Source organism: Sinocyclocheilus rhinocerous, unplaced genomic scaffold (assembly GCF_001515625.1).
Source record: "Sinocyclocheilus rhinocerous isolate Xijiao unplaced genomic scaffold, SAMN03320098_v1.1 scaffold1405, whole genome shotgun sequence".
Classification (NCBI taxonomy): domain Eukaryota; kingdom Metazoa; phylum Chordata; class Actinopteri; order Cypriniformes; family Cyprinidae; genus Sinocyclocheilus; species Sinocyclocheilus rhinocerous.
In genome coordinates this window covers 1821098-1842243 of record NW_015645543.1, presented here as the reverse complement: position 1 = coordinate 1842243, position 21146 = coordinate 1821098, and the positions used below count along the sequence as shown (strand labels likewise).

Here is a 21146-nt window from a genome sequence, read left to right as displayed (position 1 = left end):
CTGGTGTGTGGTGGGCGTTCTGGCGCAATATGGCTGCCGTCGCATCATCCAGGTGGATGCTGCACACTGGTGGTGGTTGAGGAGATTCCCCCATTCTATGCAAAGCGCTTTGAGTGCCCAGAAAAGCGCTATATAAATGTAAGGAATTATTATAAAAAGAGGGCAACTAAAGAAGCTACATGAAGAATTTATCATAGACTGGTTTTTGTTGCTTGACATGTCATCATCTTGCACAAAAATAGTTGATCTCTGTGGTTTTGGGCTTTTTGTGTGTCTGTCACTGCAGGTCGTCATGTGTTGTTGGGGGATGGACTCGTGCTGGTCAGTGCTGCTCTGTACGCAGTGTCTAACGTCTGTCAGGAATACACAGTGAAAAACCTGAGCAGGGTGGAGTTCTTGGGCATGATGGGGCTCTTTGGGACTCTCATCAGTGGTGTGCAGATGTAAGTTTTATGTCCACCATCTCATTTTCTAAGTGAAAAGCCCCCACCATGAGATATACCCCCAGTTTCACAGACAAGGCTTAAACCTAGTCCCCGACTAAAATGTAAATTTGAGCTGTTTCAACTGAAAGAAACTTGCACTGATTGATCTTAAAACATGTCAGTGCCCTTGTTTTGTCTCAAGATGCACACCAGTAATGTTTTTTCTAAGGCATGTTTATAAAAATTACTTTAAAATACTAATTGAACTATGGCCTAGTCCTGGTTTAAGCTAAGCCCCGTCTGTGAAACCAGGCCATAGACTCTCATTTTTAAAAGCAAGTCTTTATGTACACTACCATTCAAAAGTTTGTGGAGAGTAGGATTTTTTTTTTTTTTGCACAAGAAATGAATACTTTTATTCAGCAAGGATGCATTCAATTGATAAACAGTGACAGTAAAGAAATGTATAATGTTACAAAAGATTTCTATTTCAAGTAAATGATTTTCTTATGATCTGAACTGAAAAAAAAAAACAGTATGGTATCTACAAAAATGTTTAGCAGCACAATGATAATAATAGGAAATGTGACTTGAGCAGCAAATGGGCATATTAGAATGATTTCTGAAGGATCGTGTGACACTTAACTGGAGCAATGACTAAGGAATGAATTACATTTTAAAATGTATATAATTTTATATTTTAAAGGGCTATACTTGAATCCAAAGCTATACCTGTCATCAGCTGGAACTGGACAATATGTGAGTAACTCTAGTTAAATGTTTCTTTTTCATTGGCATTTGCTTATAATAAAATGATCTAGCCATCATTTACATGGAAATGCCAATAAATATATGTGGTAAGTTTTATGGAAATTTGAGTAACTCCAGTTCTCTTGTTTATTTGATTAATACTCTAAATGCCTGTATGTTTATTCTGTAGGCCTGCTCTTTGTTGCATATACTCTGTGCATGTATGGGCTGTACAGTTTCATGCCTGTAGTGGTAAATATGACCAGCGCCACAGCTGTGAACCTCTCACTGCTGACTGCCGACCTCTTCAGTCTCTTCTGTGGCATGTTCCTTTTTCGCTACAATGTGAGTGGAAATATTACATTTTCAGCAAATCAATAAAAATGCCATCACAAGATTTTCCAATATCTTCAAAACAGTCCTCTTGCTAAATGATAATTGGCCAGGGGTGTTGACATTTTGAGTGGTAGCACTGATTCTTGATATTTGGACACTTGCTTTATATAATAAATCTTTTAATGAATTAATTTTTACCTACTGAGAGTTGTCTTGTTCACATTGATTTTTCAGTTTCTTACAAGTTTATGAAACTTTCCTCCTTTTTCACAGTTCTCAGGCCTCTATATTGTGTCTTTTGTGGTGATCACACTTGGTTTCATCATGTTCAACATCGTACCGACCTACACAGCAGATCAGTCGTATGCCACTAATGACAGGGCGTATTATCTGGCTTCATCTGCAGATGTCCCGCAAGATGGAGACATTGCAGTAGACTGGCTGCAAAAGGAAGGACAAGAGAATGAGGACAGGATAGGATCCAGTCACAGAGCACATTGCAACTGATTCTGTTCTCAGATATAAAGCTCTACAATGTAGAGTACAGTATTGAGTTTTACAGATTTACTTTAAAAGGGTCTATATTTTTGCCAAAAGGCAGTGTTTAATCTGTTATTTATGGATTTTAAATCCACATCAGAGTGCCTCGAGTCTATGTTTTTATATTTAAACCAATTTGCATATAAATGTTATTTAAATCTGCTGAGACTGAAGTTCAGATACATTAAAAAAAATGCAGAAAGTTGTCATCATGCACTACAATGATCTGGACAGTATTACCTTAAGAGGTGCTAACATCTCAATTCCATATGAGATGCTGCTTCCGGTATGATTACTTGTATTAACATTCTTTATCTTTGTAACATTCTTTAACTAACACTTGTGTGTTATTTTTATTTGAGTTATGAAATGATTACAAAACTGTAGATCAAAAATAACTTTAATGAAATGATTCAGCTTTTCATATTCAACTTGTTACATTTATTGTTAGTATTGCATCTGCTTTTATATGTTTATTTTGTTTAATGTATCCACATTTGAAAATTATTATTTGTGACCATTAAAGTGGTTTTATTATTCATAGTTAATCTATAGTAGTGGTGTCTGTCAAATATGCTAACCTGGTTTTACATTATAACATTTATGGCTTATAAAACAGATTTCAACCGTTAAAGACTCCCAAACGCTTCACCCAGACTCTCAGCCAACCCAGTGACTGCCATCAGAAGAGTTTTCAAAAAATGATAAAGTTAGACATTTTTTGTTATGTCTAATATTTATAAAATTCCAAGAATATAAATTATATAATTAAGTGTATAGGTTTTATCTGTGGTCCCACTGGAGCAGTGGTTCTCAATTTTTTTATGTCACAAAGACCCTCTGTTTTCTGACGCAATATTTGAAGGCTCCTCTTTTTGAAGGCTACATTGTTGGTACTTTTGCTTAATGACAAAACTGATTGTTTGTGTATTGATATATTCATTTTGTTATTCCAGAAGTTTCAAGAAATTAATGTTATAATTTTCGAAACAATTTTATTGTGTTGGAGAGTTTTTAGCATTTCAATTTAGAGTTAGATTGTTTTGATATATTTATAATAATTTATTAATTTAAATAATAGCAAGTCATCTTGGAACCCCCTTGAAAGTTTATTGAGGCCCCTTGAATGAGGACCACAGAATATCTTTATGGATCTCTTCAAACCCTGATTCTAGAAAAGCAAAGACATACCTGTAAATTCCAAATTATGGAAAAACAATTCTATAGAATATATATATATACAGTGGGTACGGAAAGTATTCAGACCCCCTTAAATTTTTCACTCTTTGTTATATTGCAGCCATTTGCTAAAATCATTTGTTAATTTTTTTTCCTCATTAATGTACACACAGCACCCCATATTGACAGAAAAACACAGAATTGTTGACATCTTTGCAGATTTATTAAAAAAGAAAAACTGAAAAAAAAAAAATTAACTTAAATGATTTTAGCAAATGACTGCAATATAACAAAGAGTGAAAAATTTAAGGGGGTCTGAATACTTTCCGTACCCACTGTATATATATATATATATATATATATATATGAGTTTTGTCTGTATGTAAAGGAATGAGAGGTCTTCTGGGGTCTTTCTTCGCCGTGCGGCACAGCAGCGCTGCATTGCGATGCTCAGAAGCAACCGCCCTCCCTAATTCACATGCTCATCATGGAGGAATAACACGTACCTGCTTTACAGAGAGAGGAGGACAGGCTTATTCCCATTCCCAGCGACATCTTGAAACGTATGTTCTTGTCATCTTTTATCAGATACACTGATGTATTATTTGATACGCTGTTTTCACACGACCATGTGTGGTGTAGAATAGAGAAGAGCGCAGAAGAACACCTATTGCAAGATGAAATAGTCTCGACAGTAAATGACTCCGATTGTCAGTATTATATAACCCATGCTATCTGAATGTATTATAAACGGCTCATTTGTCATGAAATAACGCAGCACACATTAAATATGTGAATGTGGATGTGTAGACCATGGGTTGGTTGTTGAAGCAGTTGCCCACGGCAACGTCTTAATCCGCCTAACGCCACACTAGTGACGACCTCGAGACATTATCGCTATTTGTATTCACGACGGTTGAATGCAATACAACGATTAAATAAAGATACACTGTAGTTTTCATTTTGAATTATGTTTTGTGCAGGTGGTCAGACCATTCGCGAATGTGAGTTATACTGTTGTAGCAAAGCAGACAATCGCGATGAAGCATTTTCTAAGGTAAGTACGTCCTTAATGCTTAATAGTGTTAGATCGCTTCTTATTGCTTAGAAGCTGAAATATCATCGTTGTCATTTTCCATTTTTAAAGATGCACATTAAATTTACCGTTATGCGGATTTTTTTTATTGCATGCTTTGTAGTATGGCCCAATTATGGCATGGCTGTTGAAACAAAAACAGAAACCAAATAATTATTAATTATTCTTATCAGTTATTATTATTATTATTATTATTATTATTATTATCATCATCATCAGAATAATATGAGTTTAAATTGCATGCATTATTGCACAATAATAACTGTTTGTGTGTGTGTATGTATATGTGTGTATATATATATATATTATCGCTATTATGGAACATAGCCTGCTTCACATTTTTAAGCACATTTTTATTATTATTTTATTATAGTATTTTGTATTATTGTTAAAATATCCTAATTATAAAATATTAATAAACATAAACTTATTAGTGTTATTATCTTTATTTATTTATTTTATTATATATTTAAAAATACTGATTATGAAAATGTAAAAAACTGATAAATACCTTTTAAATAAACAATTCCTTGGTGAGTCGTCCCCTGCCTTTCAGTTTTAGGTGCTTTCCTATCAGCCACTCCTCTTAATTATATTGTTTACAATAAATGATGTTGAAAGGCACTAAACCTAATAAGAGTCCAAATGTACCAGTATAGATTTGTATTTCACCTAGACATTTAGAGGTAGAGACCCCTATAATGCAATATCAGAACTGGCTTTTATTAAAGTCCTGGAAAAGGAAATTACCTTCGGGACACGTCACTTCTGTTCAACAGCTTTGATAGACAATAACCTGTTTTACAAAACACAGGTTTGACTGCAAATTCATTTCATGCCAATGGGGAGGCGAGTCTATCATGTGAGCAGTAACTCTCAACGTAATCAGCAACCGGATTCAAACAGGTTTATTCCTAGTCCAATGCGTTTCCTGTAGTGAATTAGCCTGCAATTGGATTAGTATATAATATAGATGGATGGATTCATCCATGCATTGGTTCAAAACAGATGCATAGTAGATGTCAGTAAGTCCTTTGGTGTACACATACTGCTTGATACATGCAGGACATGAAACCCGTTTAAAGAATAATACTTTCAAAATTATATTTCGCTTTCATCACGCAGATTTTTGTAGAACTGTGACCCATTTCATCATTGTGGCCCACTTATCTCTGTCTCGAATTTTTACAATGGGGATTAGGCCTAGCTTTTGTAGGCATCAGAGCATTATAAGAGAAAAATAATGTGCATTTCTCTTTGAACAGCTCGAACAGTGTTCATGGGAAACACATCTGATGGTTATTCAGTTCAGGTTTAGAGTACTCAAATATAATGAGCTTTCAAAATACCTCAGTGAGTACGCTTTATTCTGGGACAGAATACACAGGTGTATTAGGCCTATCATCAGTATTGGACTTGTGTCGTTTTATTCAGGCCTCTTTATTTCTCTGAATCTTCTAGGGTACTGACCCAGTTACTGGTGTTCCTGTACTGTAAGTGTTTGTGGAGGGGCCTGAAGTTTGTCATCAGGAAGTTGACTGGACGATGTGAGCTTCAACGCATCTGTTACAATAACAAACCCGGTGCTCGAAGGACGCTCAAGATCGGTAAATACTATCAGTAATTTTAGCAGTACATCTACAGCAAAAAACACTACATCTGTAACCTGGCTGTATGTGGGAAAAATGTGATATTTTATGTTTCTTTTAATTTCACAGAATCCTCACTCAAATGCTCTAAACATGAGGTAAGTCATGAGGTTTATGAAGTAAAATTATTTTTTTAATTTAAATGTATTTGTTTACACATTTATTGTATTATTGTATTTTTATTTATATATTTAATAATAATATTAAATGGTATGTATTTTGTAATTTTATGTAAATTTAGTAGTATTATTTAAATACTATTATATTATTTATTCATATTTTGCTTATAATAGCTTTTATTTGTATAATATTTTCAGTTTTAATTTTATGTCATTTTTGCATATTTTACATATTTTTTATTTAGCTTAGCTTTAGTTTTATTTAATTTGTTTTTATTTCAGTTTTACTCATTTTAGTACTTAAGCTTATTTCAGTTGCTTGCCAAGGCATCATTTTTTATTTAGTTTTTTTTTTTACTTTTCATCTAACATTTATTTTATTTCAGCTTTATTTCAATTAAAATTATTATTTAATACTATTAGTTTTATTTAACAACAACAACAACACTAATTATAAGCTGATTTAAGGCCCATCTCAAACTACAAGAAGGCTGAATATTTTACATACTGTATTATGGCTGTTATTTTGTATATTAGCTAATAATGGAACACTCTTTTATTTAATTACTGTACGTCCATAGCTTTTGCAGTCTGCCATCAACGTTCACCCAGATTCTGTGGAAAAGACTATCGATGATATAATGTCCCTGAAAAAGATCAACCCTGACACTAACCCACAGTAAGGATCCCATCATTCCCTGATACAGTGTATGCATTTACAGATAACTCTTTCTTTTTGATCACATATGCTGTGTTTCTTTTCTTCTTCCAGGCTTGGCATCTCTCTCCAGGCTTGCCTGCTCCAGATCGTGGGTTACCGAAACCTAGTAGTGGAGGTGGAGAAGCTGCGTAGAGAGCCGTATGACTGTGAAAACCCAGCACATGAGGAGATGCTCATGAAGGTATCAACAGCAACTCACTATTAGCGGTTGCCAGCCTTTTGATTACTGTTTCTATTAAATATATATAGGTGGCTACCATTCACAATGTAGCACAATGTTGTCTCTAATAGTGATGCCTTTCTCAAATATCTTTTCACTCACCAGCTGTGGAAGGAACTCCGTCCTGATTCTCCTCTCTCTGGACGCATCTCAAAGCAATGGTGTGAGATTGGTTTCCAAGGAAACGACCCCAAGACTGATTTCAGGGGCATGGGTCTCCTGGGTTTGCACAACCTACTGTGAGTAGAGAATCTGCTGAAGTGAAATCAGGACAAAAACATTAGATCGTTATAGTCATTTAAATGTATGTACTAGAGTGAAATTTTGTTATCTACGTCATACCAGATCTTAACTCTGTTCCAATACACAGCGTGTCTTTGCTGTCTAGTAACTACACAGGCCTTCTGGAAACATCCTAACCATCATGGAAACTCATAAAAGACCAATCTGAAATGCTCTACTACGTACTGTAGGCTTGTGCTATTATAATAGCAATAGATTTTGATATTAGCATGTTGCTAAGCTAACAACACAATACCATTATCGGCTAAACATTATATAGCCTACATAGCTTACACTGTGTAGAATAATTCTTAAATTACACTGAACTGGTTTTTATCAGTTAGCGATAGGTTTTGACATTAGCATATTGCTAAGCTAACAACACCATACTCTATTGTATTAAATACATAACATACATTGATTAAAATAAGTTTTTGAATTACACTGAACTAGCTTTTATTAGTTACAATAGACTTGACATTAGCATATTGCTAAGCTAACAACACCATACTCGATTAAGCAATAAATACATATTGTACATACATATTTTTTTTTAAATCATTTTGTTTGCCGCCTTAGATTTTTCTTTGAGCTTGTTGCAGTGCCTTAGCATTTGCTCAGGTAGCATAATTAAGAGGCCTAGCTTTTGAAACACGATGTCAGGAGAAGCGCACTTACTGTATGTGGCCTTAAAATGCAGTCTACATAGGCAGCTCACTAGGTTTTTGAACAGAACAATTCAATGGCTAATTTTCCCTCTTTTATTTGCAGGTATTTTGCAGAGCATGACAAAGCCACCGCTCTCCAAGTTCTTCATGACTCCCTGCAGCCCAAACACAGGTCAGATCCTTCAGCTAGTCCTTATGAGTGGTTCCTACTGTATATACTCAGTTATTTATATATAAAAAAAGTACCCATAATATCACTGATGGGCTTTAAGGCACATTTAAGCTTTAAACACACATTAGCAAACACGCACCAAAAGCAACACACAGCACCAGGATCTTGCCACACGATGTCGGTTAGGGTGTAGTTCCCCAGAAAGCTCTTATCAGTGCATTGCTTTATGCTGTGTGTGCATACCATGTTTATTTTAACAGGTGATTTTTTTTCAAGCCGTGCAGTCGATCACACCTTCAGCACGCTCTGTTACCATCATGCACATCATGCACCCACACATTCCTTTTTTTCTGTTCCTGCTTCTTTTTTATTCCCATCACTGTCATGCGCAGGAACGTTTCCAAAGAGGAAGCCAGGTACTCCATCTTTTCTCTCTCAGTAAGAAATTCATTTGATCATTTTGCTTCAATCTAATGGCTGTATTATGTTGTTGTTGTTATTTTTTAATCTCGAAACGTCCAACCTCACCTCACTCTAAACACAAGGCATTATGCTCCATTATAACGTTGGTTAGTAACCGTGAATGCTTTCTCTTTTCTCCAGTCAATCTCACATGTGTAATTATCGTCGTTTATAGTTGACTGCATTATAGTCACCGTTTAAGCACTATTAGCACAGGACTGGGTGGATACACTCTAACATTTTGGGTTTTCACACAGCAAGATGAGCAAAGCTGATTGGGACAAGAAGAAATTTGACAAAGCGATTGGGTGAGTCCAGAATATTGCAAGCTATTGCATAAACTCTTTTCATTTGTGCCAGTAAACAACCAAAGAAGCAGTTCTTAAATCTGTGAATGTTAAAAATAATTGTGCTGTGTGTGCAGTAGTTATTAGTAGCCGAGCGCCTGAACTCTGATGCTTTGTGTGAGGATTTGAATCAGGCTCTTCTACTTGTCATGAGCTTTCAGGATGCATTAGCTCTGATGTGTAGCACGAAGCCTGTTCAATCACTGCACTGCAGACATGTGCGCACACAGACACAATTAAAGCACAGAACAGATGGAATCACACAGACAAACACTGGCAGTGTCTTAACTTTTTATGATGCTTATTTACACTAAACAAGGATTTCTTTTACATTGTGTTTTGTGCTGACCCAAATCTTTTGTGGCGCAGATACTCCTTTGCCATAGTTGGCATAAACATCACAGACCTGGCATATTCCCTGCTGGTGAGCGGTGCTCTGAAGACTCATCTGTACAATGTGGCACCAGAGATGCCAAGTCTAGTGCACTTCCAACAGACCTTCTGTGAGTGTTAGAATGTTGCCATTGTTGTCCTTGTGAAAACAACTCTTGTAGGCGATTTATTAAATAATATTACACAATTATATAATTATGTATTCATGTAAATTATACAAGTAAAATTATTAATAAAGCTACAATAAAAGAGTATAATAATAATAATAATAGTTATTATTATATATTTGTGGACAAATTATATAATTTATATAATTCAAATGATTGGTTTTAAATTATACAATTACTGTAAAAAAAGAATATTAAAAATAAAAATACATAAAAAAATACAATATTTTGATATTTCTATCAGTCTATCTATCTGTATGCTATCTGTATACGTACAATATTTTTACATACAATTTGTGAAAATTATATAGCTTTTTATAATATTATATATTTATAATATTATATATAATATTACGGTTATTTAAGGTGTATTGTTGTTTATTTATTATTAATTTTTTGTTTTCTGTGTTTTAATTATTATTTATTTTTCTTAGGTTATCTGATACAGGAGTTCCACAGATTCTGGATCGAGGAAGATCCACGTGACATCATGGAGTTCAATCGCGTGCGCACCAAGTTCCACAAGCGCGTCCTGAAGCAGCTGAAGAACCCTGACATGGCACTGTGTCCTCACTTCACTGCCTCTGACCTTCACCTGGTCAACCTGTAGCTTCTCATTAGTCTCAACTCATGACCTTTCACCTCCTCATCCTTAAAGCCCATGTCACATTACTGCCAACTGCTTAGCCGGTCTCTTTCTCACACATTCTCACACCAATGTCTCCTTCAGCCCATCCGACCCGACGTTACTGAAGATCACCAGCACTGCTGAAGACCATGTTGATTGTACGTGTACATGGCAACAGATCACCACCTTACAGCTTTCACACTGATTGTGATATTTACAGCTATCTGAATGTGGATGGGAGAAAGATCTCTCCCGATAGGACAAAGTTCCCTATCCACCAGTAGGTAGAGCTGTTGGTACGTATTGGGCAAGACACTGAGCTTCAGGTGCGCGAGAGCTTCTACCCACATCCACCACAGTAGGCTGCGCTGATACCAGGCACACTTAGAAACAGGTGGCCATTGTTTGTATACGCTATCATACACTTTCAGAGCTGCTATATTAAAGATAACCTTTGTTTAATTATTGTAAATCTTTTAAAGGAATATTCAAAATTCAGTACAAGTTAAGCTCAATCAACAGTACTCACTCTCATATTCTGAATCTCATTCTTCTATCACATACGTACAGTACATACTGTAGACTACATGTTGCCAAGAAGCAGAGCTTAAAATCAAATATTCACTTTCCACATATGGTAGGATAATGTGTGTTTTGTGAATGTTATCATGCAGAGCACATGATTGATTTACAAATGTATTAGTGTTGATGTAAACAAAAAAAAGATGGAATGTTCCATTTTTCTGTTCTAGCACCAAAGCAATAAGTGACGTTTAGAACATTTAGTAGAACGGTCTTGTTTTCTTTTGCACAAGTGGTGCCTCTGTTGTATTATTAAGACACTAATTAGCATAATTAATGTATAACTCTGAAGTTTTGCCCTCAGTGTGAGTATTTCAGGCTTTCTTTGGTCTCTTCTGCATTTCTTTCACTTTTACAGCTGTGTCACATCACAAATGCATGTTGCTCTTTTGTTTAAGTTTGCCCATTAACCCTTTAACATGATGGACGGTCACAGGGTTTGCATGATGATCTAGTTTTTGCCTGCAAAAAATTGTGTTATCAGAATGTCACTTCATTTTAATGTTGTTAATCGGTGCAATGAATGTCTATGCTATTGGCAGTGTTAAGCAGCTTCTTTTTAATAGCTATTGGTTGAACTGTGTTTCCACATGATTTTTAAATGTGTAAAAAGTGTCATATATTTCTCATTGCAGCACTTTTACAGATGAGACAGAAGCACTTGCTGTACATAAAGCCTTAGAGGTGGAATACATGGAAACATTATTAAAGCTCATCATTATGCATGGCTGAATGTTTATGTATTTGTAGGGTTTTTATGTTCTCTTTCACATGCGTAAATACTCTTTCCCACAAAAACAATATAGGATGCTTTGAGTTATCAGGAAATTAAATCATTGTTCTGGGCTGCTTTATAAAAAAAAAGGCTGAATGAAATGAAAAGCAATTACCATAATTTTAAAACATAATTGATTCTTAGAATTCTTGTTAAACAGGCTTTAAACTGAGAAAGTTTGTACAAATTATGGATATGTTCAGCATGTTAAATCTACTGCTTCCATTCTAAATAACGAAAATGTATAGAAAAAATACATTAAAATGATCAAATAAATTAAAGCTATAAAATGTAAAACTTTTCACATTATGCAAATTTTCTGTATTCACAGATTACCTGACAACCTACCACTTTTTGCAATTTTGACTTGCGTCTCATATTTCCATATGAAGCCAAAACAATAAATCAAAATCTCTTATAATTATAAAATCCCCAAGATATTCCCTTATAAAATCAGAAGAAATTTTTCAAAAATTGTACTTAAAGGGGAACATTAGTGCTCCTTGTGCCAAATCATTTAAGAATTTGTGGATTTTCTAATGTAATTAAATACAAATATATTATATGCGTATATTTATTAAAAAATAATAATGACCACGTTATTAAGTCAAAAATGTAAAATTGGACTTAATAATGATAGCAAAATAATTTCATAAATGATTTCAAAAAGATTTACACTTTCGGAGCATGGAATGTCTTTAGAACTGTTAAACTTAAAAAAAAAAAAAAAACTTCTATACTAAGAATATGGAATATGTATTTTCAAAAGCATGTGTTAAGCAAACTGTAATGATAAAAACACTTCATAACAAAAATTAGTAGTCCTTAGAGTTCCATGGACTCATCGTGGTCCAGGAACCCATTGTCCTCTAGTCTCTAATTTTTGAATCTGGATCTTAAAACAAATAATATTTGTGCATTATAAGCCCAAACATTTTACAAAAATACATGTATGGCATTTAACTTTCTTAATGCACATTTTATCAATTGAATTACATTGTATAATTGACTCTCCCAGTCAAAACATGCTGTCCCACTTTTGAAACATCCTTTTCTAAAGTGGGAGGACACAGATGGCTTCAAATAGAAAATATTCTTAACACATTTTAATAATATTATTGCAAAATTTGATGTACAATTACATCACACATTTATATCCTTAACATTAGTTTTGTCTAAATCCTGTCACTGACCTTTGAGTTTACTTCACAAGAGGTACTTCCTGTTTGATGAATTTCATAGCCACATTTATGACATAATTTCCAGAAAATTGAGTGATTTCAATAACTTGACACCCCTGCTTGAATTCAACACCAATCATGTTCACTTTAATGTTGTAAAAGAAGAGATAAACGCACTGAAGCTTAGGTGTCCCACATTAGTCAGTGTCCCATTTTACACTAATCCACTAATAAATAAATAAATAAAGCGATTATAAAACATAAAACTGAAATAAAAAATAAAGCTATACAGAATTAGTTATAATAATAATAATAATAATAATAATAATAATGACAAAATCATATCATAAAAGTACTATATTGAAAACTGAAAATATAAAAATAAAACCTAATTGTAATACTAAATAAAACCGCCACAAACAAAAATACGTGTTATTCAGAGTTTGATCGCATGGGGGCAATAACGTTCAAGCTATTGCGAGCATATTCTCTGTCAGGACACTCGTTCATCCTCAAATGCATTTATGCTAACGGTTATGTTTGGAGAAAGCAGATGCGGGTACAGAATGAATGATGTTGTGCTTCGAAGAAGGAAATCTAAATAATAAGTACCCATATACCTAATGTGTAACATTAATTATTTATACGATTATTATTTAACATTATTATTCATAAGACATCCCCGCGAAACTGAAACGCCATTTATAAAAGATGTCAACCCAGCTGAAAAACATCTTCAGTCAGCCTAGGCTGATCTGCTAGTCTCCCAGACTATGGGATTACATTTCTGCCGCAATTCTGCGCGCGAAAGATCATATTTTGAGCGCGCAAAAGTGCGTTTTGCACGCGTGCGAACTGAGTTTTGTGGAGAAAATGTTTGTCTCGCTGTTTGGAATTGGTAAAATGTGCTTGGAAAAAAATATGATCAGAATATCAACTTGCATAATAATTATGCATGCACTGTATTTTTCCTCTTCTGCTGTCGAGGTAATGCAAGGAATGTTGTGATTGGTTGTCAAGGCAGCCAATCAGAATTTAGCAGCCTCGTCTCTGATTGGCTGGAATTATGGCACATTGTAATGCTGGGTTGTGTTGAGCACGCAAGCTGTTGGCATGTAGAGAGCACTGAGGGCGGGCATTAGGTGAGCAAGCTAGTGAAACGTTGCACGTGCAAAAGAGAAGGTCTGCACATATCCAAAAACTTATTTTAAATGCAAAATTGATTTTCGTGCGCTCGAAATACTTTCTTCTTTGCGAAACGAACGTTTTCTCCACAAAACTCAGATCGCGCGCGTGCAAAATGCACTTTTGTGCGCTCAAAATATGATATTTCGCGCGCTCAAAATATGATATTTCGCGCGCAGAAATGTGGCAGAAATGTAATCCCATACCAGACTGGCCTGACTGATCTGTCGACAGTTTTAGATGGGTTTTGTGCACTTTCAGCTGGTCAGACTGGGAGACCATCTTAGCTAGGACCTGTTTCTAGGCCAGCAAACCTGGTTTAAGATTTTTCACCAGAAGACACACAATATTTAGTTGCATTGCCAGTGATTATGCAAACTTACAAAGGAAAAGTGCCTCATATCTGAGACTTCAATGCCTGTGTGGTGACAAAAGTGCACACAAGGTGTTCAGTCTTGTCATAAACACAGGTTATGGTTTAGACAGGACTGTTATCTGCCCTCTCATAACAGTCAAGGCCTAACACGACATGACAGCCAATCTGACATCCGACACACTCTGTCACATGCAAGTTCCTGTTTCCCCAACATGTGCACTATTGTGGAGCGGTCAGTGACAGCGTTTAGCATAATGTCCAAACATTTCATGACAGGGATGTCGAGAGGCATTAAGAACCCTTTTAGCATGATAACAAATAATAAGAAGAGCTCAAAGCGAAACGGGGCATTACCAGCATCAACCAATAGCCTACATAATTCACAGAACACATCAGTTCATAGACTTATTGAAGGATTTTGCATTAGTATTAGGCCTACTTTATTATGATTGTTTTAAAATGGCTTCACTTCAAGTATATTGTATTTTCCACCTGTGTCGTCCTGCAATAGGGTGTCTGGAATGACTTAATAACATGGTACTTCTAGATGCATTGTAGTATACACTGCAGTATATAGCCTACTTTATGTGAAGTATGCAGTAACTATGTTAGCATTTGGTTTCATACTTTCTTATCAATGACTAGTTTGGAAGGAAATTATTCTTATTGCATACAATGCAGGCTATTCTGCATACTATTTGTTAAAGATAATGGAAGTAGTATGCTTTAGATTTGACAATACTGGTTTATAAATGCAAAATAATTTCTTATTTACAAAATGATTCTCATTTACTTAATACCTCAGAAATAATACAATTATGTCAGTATGCCTTTTTAAACATAGCATATGTGTGTTTGGAATGATAGCCTGTAGGCTACTATTAAAGTACACCTACCGTGATTTGCAGTCTATACTGTTTATTTGCAGTATGCAGTAACTGCATTAGGATTCCATTTTGATTAATCAATCCTCTGTTTCCATTGGCTATGTTTGGAATGCAATACTACTTCACTGTTTAATGCATACACTGTATACTGCATACTAGTTGCTAAACATTATAACTGAAGCATTATGCATTGCATTTGCCAATATTGGCTTTAAAATGTAAAATAAACAGAATGATAAAAGTATGTCAGTTTGCTCTTCTGATCATATCCAATGTGTATGGAATATCATACTATACTACCCCTACTAAGTATGCACTGAAGTATACTGTATGTGTAGTATGCAGTAGACAAAGTTGGCATTCCATTTTGTTATAATGCCCGTCTGGTTTCATTGGCATTTGTAATGGAATAGGCTACTACTTCACCATTTAATGTGTGAATTTTGTTACTGTACAAAACGTTGTGTCAGATAACTGTGTATCAAATTAACTGGTTTTATTCAAGTCAAATTATTACTGAATCAACACGGTTACACCATCAAATTAAAAAGAGTCGACAGGCAGAAGTAGATAGTGAACGTAACAACTTCACATTAATTTTCACTGATTGCGCCATAGTGACCGACGCGCGCACAAACCACAGACAGGAACGTGCTACAGGAACGTTAACGCAGCACGTATTAATAGAGGCCGATTTGGATGTCTGCATGCTCCATTTTTAGGTGAGGCTCCTCACAGCTTCATCCTATTTGACCTTGAGGGTTGATAATAGTTCCTCGTGGTTTATATATCACTAGAGATCGCTAGGAGAATTTTTCCTAACATAAAGACCTAATAGGATATTTAAAATAATAAATTAGTCATGTTACGATTCTGAAGCTAAAACCTAAAGATAAATAGACATGAAATGTGTGTTCTGCACTGTGAGCTCGCTAGATAACACATAAACTGATCGTACGTATCGTACAGAGTATCGTACAGAGGTGCTCATTTTGAGATGGTCCTGGATGACATACTCCTCAAGGTCATTATTAGCGTGACAGTCTGTGTTCTAACATATGTACCAACATCTGTTATAGGAGGGCATTTAGGTTTTAAGCGCCAACCGCTGTTTTCATGCAATATTTACTTGTATTCCCATCATGCACTGCTTTGCCCTTTCTGCAAGGATTCTTGTAAGGGGAAAAAAAATTAGACTATTTACTATAATGTTAGTGCTTTGAGGTCTTTTTCAGTGACCCCCTATGGCATGGCCATTTTTACCATCTGCTCTTCAAAGACAAGTGTATGTCAGACACTTGAATGGTTGAATACTATTCTCAAATAAAAACTGAAAAATAAATTATACAAATAAAAAATTAATAAAAAGAAAATTGTTTGTTTGTGAATGACATTTCTAAGTAATTAATAAATTCTGTCCCTGAAAAATTATTATCTTTTTGGTCATACATCAGCATTACTACATGCATTGAGTTTTTAATGAATGCTTTCTGCATGGATATTGATGCAGACTGCCTATAGTGCCTTTCTATCCTCTCTAAGGAACGATTACTGTTATTAAGTACTTTGGTCTTACAAAAAAACTTATTTTCTCCCTGTCAGAATGTGTCTCTCTATCTCAGTGTCAGTGGATCGAACTTTCTTGACCCTAGATCCTGTGTGCATCATATATACATACAGTGCCAACAACTGTGTGCTATATTGTCTAGTTGATATATTATACACACACTTTCTCTATATACTGAGGAGGGTAAAATAGTAATTTTTACTTGGCAGAGACAGCACAATTATATTTACACACAAAAAAATCAATAATGATATATAGGTGAGAAAGTACACGAATGCAGCATGATTTTACACGTTGTTGTGTGTGCAAGTACATGTTGCATTATCAGCAAACAGCTAAAAGTCTGTGGATTATAAAATATACTGGGGATTTTTTTTAAACAATGGAAGCAAATGGTTACCAACATTCTTCAAAAAAAAAAAAAACTGGACACGAGGTTTTGGGTTTGAGTTCTGATTTTTGTAGTTCAAATAACACTAACCAAATAAAGACACAGAGGAGCAATTTCATATCCATTAATATTTTACTAAAAAATGATCAAAATAAATATTTACAATTTTAACATATTAACCTAGTAAGGACACCACTTTCATCACAGCATTAGAAACCATGGGGAAAAAACCTAATGCCACTCTCCAAACACACTGATCTTCAATATGCATCAGGATCATTGTGTGCGCGTGTGTGTTTTTGAGACAGAATGAGAGAAGGCAGAGAGGATAGAGAGCAAAAAATACAATGAGAGACAAACATATTGTGTGCTTGAGTAAAAGTGCGTGTGTATTTAACAAGACGAGGGGTCGTCGGAACAGGAGGGACCATAAATTGCACTTTCCGATCAAATGCAAGTTAAACAGAACTGGGCAGAGAAAGACTGATCAGTATGGTGTCCTGAAGCTTTGAAATTGTCCACGTACTGTACTTTTGTCCAGATGTCCATTGCTACAGTTTTCTGGAGAACATGCTAAAGGCCTGAATGAGGTTACACAGTGTTTTTCATTAAAAAAAGGCCAAAGCTGGACTCTGACCATGGCTCTCACGATACAAACAGTGTCTTCAGAGGCGGTCGGTGTTCTGAACACTTTTTCTATTCTATTTCTATACACGTTTGCGCAGTTAAGTTAGATTCGTTTCTCATCCGATTGGATTTCATTATATTATTCATAAAGACGTCTGCTCTAAAATGAATGGACAAACATTTAAATACTTCTCAATATTCTCACTTTTTTTCAGTAGTCACATAAATCAAAAATAAAATACGCTCCTGTGGAAAAAATAAAACAGTCTAGAGGGTACCATGGTCTACGACTGCACAGTGATTATGCAGGGCATGGCTTGGGAAAGAGCAGCGGCTGAGATGCACTGAGGGTGTGTGCCACATTCCCGAGAATCATGGGCGCATAGGTCCAGTGACCGATAACTGATAACATGCCCATGTTATTAAATCCATAGAAGTTCATGTACATCTACATATATCAAATCTTTTCCATGTGTGTGTTTTTTTTCATCGTTTTCTAATCATTATTGCGATGAATCCTTTTTCTAAAGATGGTTTAAAAAGAGAATTACACTCTGTCCACTACAGAATCGGCTATTTACAAATTCGTTAAAAAGCAAGCGAGTTGAACAGTCTGCTATTTACAAAACAATGTAAATAATTTACTTTAGGTATGATTTTATAGAATATATGTATACGAACTCTTCTTCACAGTTTATTTAATAAGTATTCATTAATACCATATCCATGTTAACAATACCCTCTCGGGCAAACAAATGCCCATTTTTAGCTATGTTAAGATGTTGAGATGCGGCGTTTCGGTTTGGCGAGGGTTATGGCAGAGTGTTAGAATGAGCAGATCTTTTTTTTTTTCGCCAAACAGCTACCAGTTGAGTTTGCTGTTCTTTCTTCCCACCCGCTTCGCCCTCAAAGGCAGCACGAGTTCTTTGAATGTACATGATGGAAACACAGAAGTCTGTGCAATAACCACCGCACAGTATCTTGCGGTGGCACCCCGGTGCGTAAAGCCGTCAGGGGCCTCGGCTCCCTTTCAAAATCTACCTTGTCGGCGCGATCGCTCAGCTTGGTGGCGTCATTGCTGTAGGGTCGGTTTTCTGATGTCTGTTTTGCGGTCTTGCGGAGTTTAAGGCACTTGAACGTTTTTGGTTTTCACGGTAAGTCGGATGACACCAGAGCCAGTCCGGAGCTCTGCCGCAGCGAGGAGCCGGAGTGGACAGCCTTCGGGCAGTCGGGAGTCAGGACGCGCCCGTTCTCGCCCACGCTCCCCGTGATGGACAGGCGCGCCTTGTTCCGCATGGCTTCGGTGAAGGTGAGCTGCGTCCGGAGAGAAAAGAAAGATGGGAACAGGGAGAATGGGAGTCAGCTGCGCGCACTTAAAAAAACCAGAGCATCATTATTTGAATGAATGCACATTATCAGCAAGCACATACAAAACACCAGATTATGACACAGTTCAGCAATGAAGCGTCTTAAATGCATCTGGCATAGTCCTTCGGAGCCAAAGATTACTTGAAATTCACAACTAGGGGGTTTTTAAGACTATGCCTAGGGTGAAATGATCATCTCAAGCTTGGTTTGACTATTCCTCTTTAGGTTACCGCACTGGCGTGTGATTACAAACGTGTGCAGTCCAGGTACCTCGATCTTCAGCATGCGCAAATATGTGAATGCACGTCTCCAACTTGGAGTACAGGTGGAGGAGACAGAACAAGGACGTCACAAACACAAGAAGCTTTACCACGGCAAGCTACGGCAGCGAAAACAGAGGAGCTCCACTTACGACTGCCGGGCACCTACGTACATCTGACCTCCTACATCTCTACTCCTTCAGTGGCGTAGACGTTGTAACCCTCTCTATATGTGGCTAAACTCTGAGTGCTGTGGGTGGGACTGGGCCCTGGGGAGGGATGGGGGCTGGGGAGGGGGACGGGACTGGGGAGAGGAGAGGAAGAGGGGCGACGTTCAGACTGTTCCACCTTCATTCTCTTGGCCTCGTTTCGGGACCTGTAGCAGAACTCGATGAGGGCCACCAGCATGGCCAGGCCCAGGCCCCCGACCAGAATGTAGAAGACCCCAGCCACATTACTGAGGCTGAGGGCCTGTGAGCTCTTGTCCTGGATGCGAGAGGAAGGAAAGGAACAAGAAGACAGGAAGTTAACGCGGCGGGAGCGGAGCCAACGTACACTTGCACGCACGCATTCAGAGAACTACTCGCTACCAAAACACATTCACACACATTTACAGTTTACAGACAAATCAATTCATACTGTATCCTCCCAATCAACCTTTCGCTTGCAGGCTAATCTGAAGAGCTGATGTTTTTGTGGCGACTTCTATCAGGCATCGATGCTTTGACAGCATCTTAAAGGGTGACAATTAGTAAGTAATTACAGGAGATGCTTTCATTTTTCTCTCAAATGGATCGCTAGCTCCACACTGCGTCAGGGTTTTAACTTCTCACTGTGTTCTAGCTTATCTCCACATGTGGCGTGTTTCTCGCTTCACAAAAGTTGGGCTTGCTTGGGTTGTCATGCAAAGAGAAATCAATGGTACGCTCGGTTAATTAATAAATTTAGGATACCTTCAAAAGCCCAGTCACTTCCATTCCTCTCAGGTACTAGGTATGTTACTAAAAACAGAGATGCATCTAAGAAGACATTTAGTGTGGAGAAGCAGGGCATGCTGGAACTATCCTGCTTGGTGCACATCTGAAATCTCCCTACAGATGAGCATGCGCTAGATACTGGTGACTTTCTGCCTCACTGAGCATTAGACAACAGTGATGGTCCCAGACTTGTGGAGACTGACCTTACTTCCCGAGTCCTTGGGTCCACACTCGCCCTTATCGTACCACCATTTGTTTTTCAGCTTGTCTAAGACGCCTGATTCACTCAGTTTCAAAACGGCAAGGTTTACGGGGGTTCTTCAACCGCGCAGAGGAATGTAACACAAATAACATAAATAACATCATAGGACATGTTATTTTATGTTATTCACTCATAACAGCTGACACAGCAGTTGCACTGGCAAAGTGACCGAGCCAAGGGTCCCGTTGTGATACATGTCTCTGTGCTCCATTTAAGGGAACAGTGTTTTAGGACCTGGCACTGGAGCTACAGACATATGAACAGGACCTTGCTCCATCGCTTTGGGTAACGGGCGCATACTGCCACGGCCTGCTTCTCTACCAATGCTGGAGGCAATTACTGTTAAACCACAATTATTGGCATATACCATAGGCACCAACCTTTTCATATCCCTCTAACCAAGGTCATTACAGTTATGAATTTTTTGTTTCAATTTAATTTAAATTACAACTCTAATCCATTTTAGTTGTTACATTTATGCTTTTGGCAGATGCTTTTATGCAAACTGGCTTTGTGTAAAAAAAATAAAATAATAATATATACATATATATATA

At 36.7% G+C, this 21146-nt stretch overlaps 3 protein-coding genes across 5 annotated transcripts in view; 2 read left to right on the top strand and 1 right to left on the bottom strand.

Moving 5' to 3' along the window:
- Positions 1–2599, top strand: part of LOC107706531 (solute carrier family 35 member F2-like) — an 11098-nt gene extending 8499 nt beyond the window's left edge. The window contains exons 6-9 of the mRNA XM_016510277.1: positions 287–443; positions 1132–1184; positions 1366–1520; positions 1785–2599. Coding sequence (XP_016365763.1) covers positions 287–443; positions 1132–1184; positions 1366–1520; positions 1785–2018 — 599 coding nt within the window. The 3' untranslated portion in view covers positions 2019–2599. The remainder of the gene's footprint in view (positions 1–286; positions 444–1131; positions 1185–1365; positions 1521–1784) is intronic.
- A 1096-nt stretch (positions 2600–3695) lies between these two features.
- LOC107706530 (ELMO domain-containing protein 1-like) lies at positions 3696–10673 on the top strand. Of its 3 annotated transcripts, XM_016510275.1 has the most exons (13): positions 3696–3793; positions 3873–3924; positions 4214–4287; positions 5788–5933; positions 6045–6073; positions 6676–6773; positions 6867–6996; positions 7141–7274; positions 8089–8157; positions 8550–8573; positions 8877–8927; positions 9336–9469; positions 9961–10673. In XM_016510275.1, exons 3-13 carry the CDS (start codon positions 4271–4273, stop codon positions 10134–10136), a joined length of 1008 nt encoding a protein of 335 aa, XP_016365761.1. In that variant the 5' UTR covers positions 3696–3793; positions 3873–3924; positions 4214–4270; the 3' UTR covers positions 10137–10673. The 3 variants fall into 3 exon arrangements, with proteins under 3 accessions (XP_016365761.1, XP_016365759.1, XP_016365762.1); XM_016510273.1 differs by lacking the exon at positions 3873–3924; XM_016510276.1 differs by lacking the exons at positions 3873–3924; positions 8550–8573.
- Positions 10674–18609: 7936 nt separating this feature from the next.
- The window catches only part of LOC107706429 (glutamate receptor 4-like), a 103268-nt gene continuing 100731 nt past the window's right edge, over positions 18610–21146 (bottom strand). The window contains exons 16-17 of the mRNA XM_016510140.1: positions 19702–19839; positions 18610–19039 (exon numbers count right to left, since the gene is read on the bottom strand). Of these exons, the coding sequence (XP_016365626.1) occupies positions 18875–19039; positions 19702–19839 (303 nt within the window). The 3' untranslated portion in view covers positions 18610–18874. The remainder of the gene's footprint in view (positions 19040–19701; positions 19840–21146) is intronic.